This window comes from Sinocyclocheilus rhinocerous, unplaced genomic scaffold (genome assembly GCF_001515625.1).
Source record: "Sinocyclocheilus rhinocerous isolate Xijiao unplaced genomic scaffold, SAMN03320098_v1.1 scaffold2788, whole genome shotgun sequence".
Taxonomy (NCBI): domain Eukaryota; kingdom Metazoa; phylum Chordata; class Actinopteri; order Cypriniformes; family Cyprinidae; genus Sinocyclocheilus; species Sinocyclocheilus rhinocerous.
The window spans coordinates 52,213-58,260 of record NW_015641436.1 but is presented as its reverse complement, the minus strand read 5'-3'; the positions used below and the strand labels follow the sequence as shown (position 1 = coordinate 58,260).

At 35.5% G+C, this 6,048-nt stretch overlaps 1 protein-coding gene across 1 annotated transcript in view; it reads right to left on the bottom strand.

The window, feature by feature from the left end:
• Nucleotides 1-6,048, bottom strand: part of LOC107754885 (protein-methionine sulfoxide oxidase mical1-like) — a 40,763-nt gene that overhangs the window by 27,292 nt on the left and 7,423 nt on the right. Inside the window, exons 2-3 of the mRNA XM_016571495.1 lie at nt 1,450-1,744; nt 1,150-1,357 (exon numbers count right to left, since the gene is read on the bottom strand). Coding sequence (XP_016426981.1) covers nt 1,150-1,357; nt 1,450-1,710 — 469 coding nt within the window. The 5' untranslated portion in view covers nt 1,711-1,744. The remainder of the gene's footprint in view (nt 1-1,149; nt 1,358-1,449; nt 1,745-6,048) is intronic.

The window sequence follows — 6,048 nt, the reverse complement described above, 5'->3', positions numbered from 1 at the left end:
AAAATAAAATCAAATAAACAATAAAAAGTATTTCGTACAAAGTGACTTGGATAAGGATAGATTTTATAAAAAAAATTTTTTTCGTTCTACAAAAAGTAAAATAAAATTTGTTTGATAGACTCACCTTATAAATAACTAAAAAAAATAGTTCAAAGTGACCTGGATAAGGAGGGTTTTTATAACATAAAACATAATTAATTATGAAGATAAAATTTAAAATAAAATAAAATAAAAAAATAAATTAAATTAAAGTATTTCATACAAAGTGACTTGGATAAGGATAGTTTTTAGAACAAAAATTCTTTTATTTGTTTTCATTTTTTTCGTTCTACAAAATACAGTTAAATAAAATTTGTTTTATAAACACCAGCGACTTAAGACTGCTTTTGTGCTCCAGGGTCACAAATGTTTTCATAATCTTTCATCAAATGTAATAACTTGCCATGCCTCTAAAGCGGATTCCCTGTAGGCCAGAGAATATATTAACCAATAATATCATATTTGAACATTTCACAGTCCAATCAAATCTTGATAAATTCCTGCCACAATTGTTTGTTTTTTTTTGTGCGTGCTGAATGACATTTCACTCAGAAATACTCTCAAAAATTCAAAGGTTTGAGGTCGGAAAGATTTTTTCTTGAAGTAAATTAAAACTTGCATTCAAAAATGATCCATGAAATTGATCAAAATGACAGTCAATACATTTATAATGTTACAAATGATTTTTTCTTTAAATAAACACTGTTCTTTTGAACTTTTTAATCAAAGAATCCTGGAAAAAATGATCAAATTTTTACAAAAATATTAAGCAGCACAACTGGTTTTAACATCAAAAATAATAAATGTTTCTTGAACAGCAAATCAGCATATTAGAGTGATTTCTGAATGAAATTTCAGCATGGCATCACAAGAATAAATTACATTCTACAAAATAATCAAACAGAAAACTATTTTTTAACAAATAAATGCAGTCTTGGTGAGCATAAGAGACTTCTTTCAAACATATATTTATTTCAGATATTCTCAAATCCTTGGGTCTTTGAATGAATTTTGGAAGCAAAATTTGGTTATGACTGTCATTCACGTTGACTGATTAATTTGGTAAACTAAAACAACAACAAAAACCCAGCAAAACATATAGATGCTCACTTATGTGATGAATGGATCCACTGCAGAATCTGCCATAGAATTTCTTTGCCCCAAGGTTGAGAAGGTCTCGAATGGTGTACAGCCACAGATGCAGGACGTTATTCCTGGTGAAGGACACTCTTTTTTCCAGTACAACTACCTGAGCACCTAGTAGAGCCAATTCGATCGCTGTCCTGAGACCACATGGACCCGCACCCAGCACTAAACACTAACACAGAGAGAGAAACTGGGTTACATTTCCCAGCGTCAAACAACTTTATACATGGAAATATCTGACATTTCTCAGGTCATTTATGGTACCTGGTTTTGGTGACACGCCTGGCCCTGTTCATAGTCCGGATGGGTGGCTCTCTTGTCGATCTTCTGCCAGAGGTCTTTGGCTTTCCAGTAGTTGAGTCTGTCCTTCAGCTTGCTGTAGAAGTGCTTGTAGTCCCTGGGCTCGACCTCCAGGTGGCGGCAGAGTTCGATGAAGTTCTGCTGTGTCTCTTTACACGTCTGCGCCTGGACAAAGCGGTCAAACAGAGCGTGGCTGGGATCGACAGAGTCGGGCTCGTTGGCCATTGTGATGGGAGAGGCCTGGAGCCTGCTAGATGAGCTGCGGAGACAAGAGAGAGTGTTTACAGAGAGATTTCAAACCAAAAGCGCGTTACAAAAGTCAACTCTGACTTAAAAGGTTTTTAAACAACCACTGAACATTAATTTTGATGTGTAACTCAACCAGTATTTGTGCTACAAGAAGGAAAGATATCTCAAATATCTCAGTAATTAGAATCACAGTTTACATTTCTCATTTTTAAGTCGCTTTATTAGATAAAAGCGTTTGCTAAATGAATAAATGTCAAAGTAATTGTAATTTCCACCCGGTAAACAGGCAAATAACCCTAAGGAGAGACCTGAGTCATATCTAGAAACCACAATATCATATAGAGATGAGAATGTGATCTAACAGCCTCTCAAAATACCCGAGCACTAAAAACACCTTGGCAACCAAAATGCAACACCTTGGCAACCACCCAACACACAATAGGAGTTCTGCATGAAAAAGCAACACCTACGTTTTTTCTTTAGAAATATAAATTTTTTTCTTTTATATTTAAAAAAAAGACTTGTCTTGGCTGATATATTCCAGTTTAACTGATAGTTCACTGGAACTAGTACGGATAAGTTCATGGGAAATTAATGGATGGATTTTCAGTGTGAACAAATCCAAAATCATAGGGGTGACAAAGAAAGCAAGACTGATTAAATAACAAAACATTCTGTCATAATTTGTATCAAGAAGCCTCTCTCTTCTGCATTTCATTTGTCTGAATTGCTTTCTGTCACGACTATGCTTCTGCAACAGTTCATTTATACCGGTAATATAAAATGTATGTATCTACATGGTTTCTGCGAGTTTTCTGAAGTAAAGATAATTTAAGGAATAAATGAAAGGGAACATAATGAAAATCAAAGTTTGGAAAAAAAAGTGAAAGTAAAAAGTTAATTTATGATTAAAAAAGGGGCAAAATATCTGCCAGTGGGCTCAGAACAATCAACTTAATTCAAATGGAAACAAGTTAATAAACTAACTTAATTCAGATCAGTTTCTCATGGAGCAAGAGTTCATATGTTCAGTTTGCACCTCAAGTAAAGTATAACTTGATTTAAAGATGTTTAGATATTTGTATTGTAAACAAGGCAAAATACTGACATTTTAACAAAACATGAAACATTAAAGGGGTCATGAACTGCCTCTGTTTTTTAGTTTGTACTGTTCTCTGAAGTCCCATATAATGTTATCAAGATTTTGACATCAAAATACATCATAATTTAGAAGCAATAAGCTATTTTCTGTCCTGTTTTTAACCCCCCTCATCAGAACGCTCTGTTTGAGTAGGCGTGGCAGATTGTAGACTCGTAAGTAAACGCCCACTGCTGTGATTGGCTAACACTTGTGTATGTTTGACAGTAGAGGTTAGGGATGCACCAAATATTCGGCAACCAAAATTATTCGGCCGAAAATAGCAAAAAAAATCACTTTCGTTGTTCGGCCGAATAAGCGAAAAGGCCGAATAATATGTACCGAACAATGACTAACGCGATCAAATAGAGGCACACACTAATGCAGCAAACATGTCGGCAGTGTGAAAGTATTTATAACTATCAGAGAAAGACGCAGAAATCATTACAAGCACGAAGCACCGACAGCGAGAGACTGTTTAGTGCTGCATCACGTCTCCGATGTGAAGATGGGGTGGCTAATGCTGGTGGTTAGGTTACTGTATGAGGATTGAAATCGCGAAATGGCCTCAAACGATTAGTAAATAAACTGCAGAATGTTATATTTTCTAATGCACGCACGAATTGCATGTATTCTCACAGCGCTGCACAAGCTCGCGGCGCCAGGGTTCAAAGTCCAAAGCGCGAGGAAAATCTGCTGAAACACTGTTACTCGTCAATGCACGCACGAATTGCATGTATTCTGACAGCGCTGCACGAGCTCGTGGCGCCAGGGTTCAAAGTCCAAAGCGCGAGGAAAATCTGCGCTGAAACTGTGTTACTCGTTAGTTGCTCAGTAACATTTTTGTGAATTTTTTTAAAAGGCATGTGACAATGTGATACTTGCGACAAACATCTTCCCAAATTCATACTGAGAATCATTTATAAATCTGCATGTTATTGTCAACAAAAAGAAGCACTGAGATCTTCCTGCGGGGTTCTGCCAAAATAAAAGCAGAGAAAAAGCAACAACTCCATCGACATTCATAAATTATAGTATTGTAATTTTACTGTCATTCAGTAAAAGAAAATAAAAAAGAAAATAATGATAATAATAATTACCCTACAACAGCACTATTAATACGTTTATTATAACATTCACACATAGTGTTCAAATTGGGATCTGTAATATATTCTAATGTTTTAAAAGAATTCTCTTCTGCTCAGCAAGGCTGAGAAAAATAGTTGTTTTTTTATTGATTTTTTATTTGAAAAGCAGGACAAAACAGTAAAAAGCACATTTTTATAATTTAATTATAAAATTAAATTAATGCAATGGTGAAAAAAAATGGCAAAATAGGCCTACATGGGGGAAAATTTTGAAAAACCGTGTTCGGTATTCGGACTTCGGCCCAGTGTTTCATTTTGTTTGGCTTCGGCCAAGAATTTTCATTTCGGTGCATCCCTAGTAGGGGTGCTCCGATTGATCGGCTACCTATCACTACTGGCCGATAATCACTTTGGGATGATTGATCGGCGGTCTCTATAAAGGCCGATCTCAAAAAAACGATTTCAAGCTGATGAAATGCTGATGAAAACGCGGGTACAATAATTGTAATGCTGAAGTGAGGTACAGTTCATATTTCTTCATTAAATAACTAATAAAGTAGCTAATTTGAAAACTTTCTGTGAGACATAATTTCACAAACAGCGTAAGTGAATCACAGGGTTGCCACTAACGACTTTCTATTAATCTATCGACTAATTTATCGATGAATCGATTAATCTAAACGATTAATTTCCCACAAAAAATCAACAATTTTAAAGAACATTTTATTAAACTTGCAACTTTGCCATTCAGTAGTGTACCATAAAAAAGTATAAATGTAAACAAGCCATTGACAAAATGTAAAACTAAAAGAGTAAAAATGTAAACAAACCTAATAAAAATGAAATAAAAAGAAAATAATTACAAAAGTCTGAGAAAGTCAGCATGTTCTTAATGTCAATATATCCACATGTTCTGGGCTTCTGTTCATTACAGCTGTGAGTGCAACTACAAAGGGAAAAAAATATGTTTCAATTAACCCCAACAGTTGGGTTTTCACATTAAATAAATCCAATGTTTAGAGTCTACTAGAATCAAGTATTAAAATGCTATTTTTAAAAGTTATTATTAAAACATTTAAGCATTAAAAGTACTCTTAGAAATGTGTAAACAATTAAATCGTAGCGTTTGTGAATTCACAGTTATGCTTAATTATGATTTTTAAACGGGTTTAATATATCATGAGGCCTTGCAAAACGGTCTAATAATGTGTTTTATGGATTCTTGTCCGTGAAATGCGCCACTTCCGGTATTTTGTCGGTTAGTCGACGCAGACAAAATGAAGTCGAGGATTTAAAAAAAAAATCAAATAGTCGAATAGAACCGACGAATCGCGACAGCCCTAGTCTTCAAATCACCACATCGTGTGTGCACTATAAGCGAGCCGCACGCTGCAGGGTGCGTATTTTTTCCGCGCTCATGTTAACTGATTAAAGCGTTCACAACTGCACCCGGCAGTGTGTTCCAGGAGCGGTGCGTCTGCAGCAGTGCAGAGATCGTTTCCGCACCGAGTTTATTTTTGCTGCACTGCAAGCGCTGAATTAAAGTAACAGTACATTGTTTGCGGTAAATTTGGATTTGAAATCAAAATAGTGGATAAATGTTGTGTTTGTATTAAACAGCCACGGATCAGTTGCAGACTCCTGTGTGAAAGCACAGTGCGCACCTGCTGCTTCTGCACCGCTTACATACTGCACAGAGACTGCATACGCACTGCAAACAGAGTATGTGTGAACCTCATATACAGCTCACAAAATCTGGCTTGCGCTGTGTGTAAGCTATTGTGCAACAATTGCATGATTGTAAAAACAAAAATGCAGTGCATGATCAAACATTTAGGTGAGATAAATATATATTTTTGAAAAATGTCTAAAAAATGCCCCATCCACCCCTCAAATAAAAAAAAAATCCCCTCTTACAAGAGTCACCTAAGAGGGGAATTCATTTTCAAAAATGAAATTCAGGCCCTGAATAAATGTCTAAAAATCTTGATTGGATCATCACTATAAATAATTCTACATGATAAAAAGAGGGCTTTAAAAAGATCGGTATCTGTGATCGTATCGGCAGATACTGCTTTCTGTGATCGG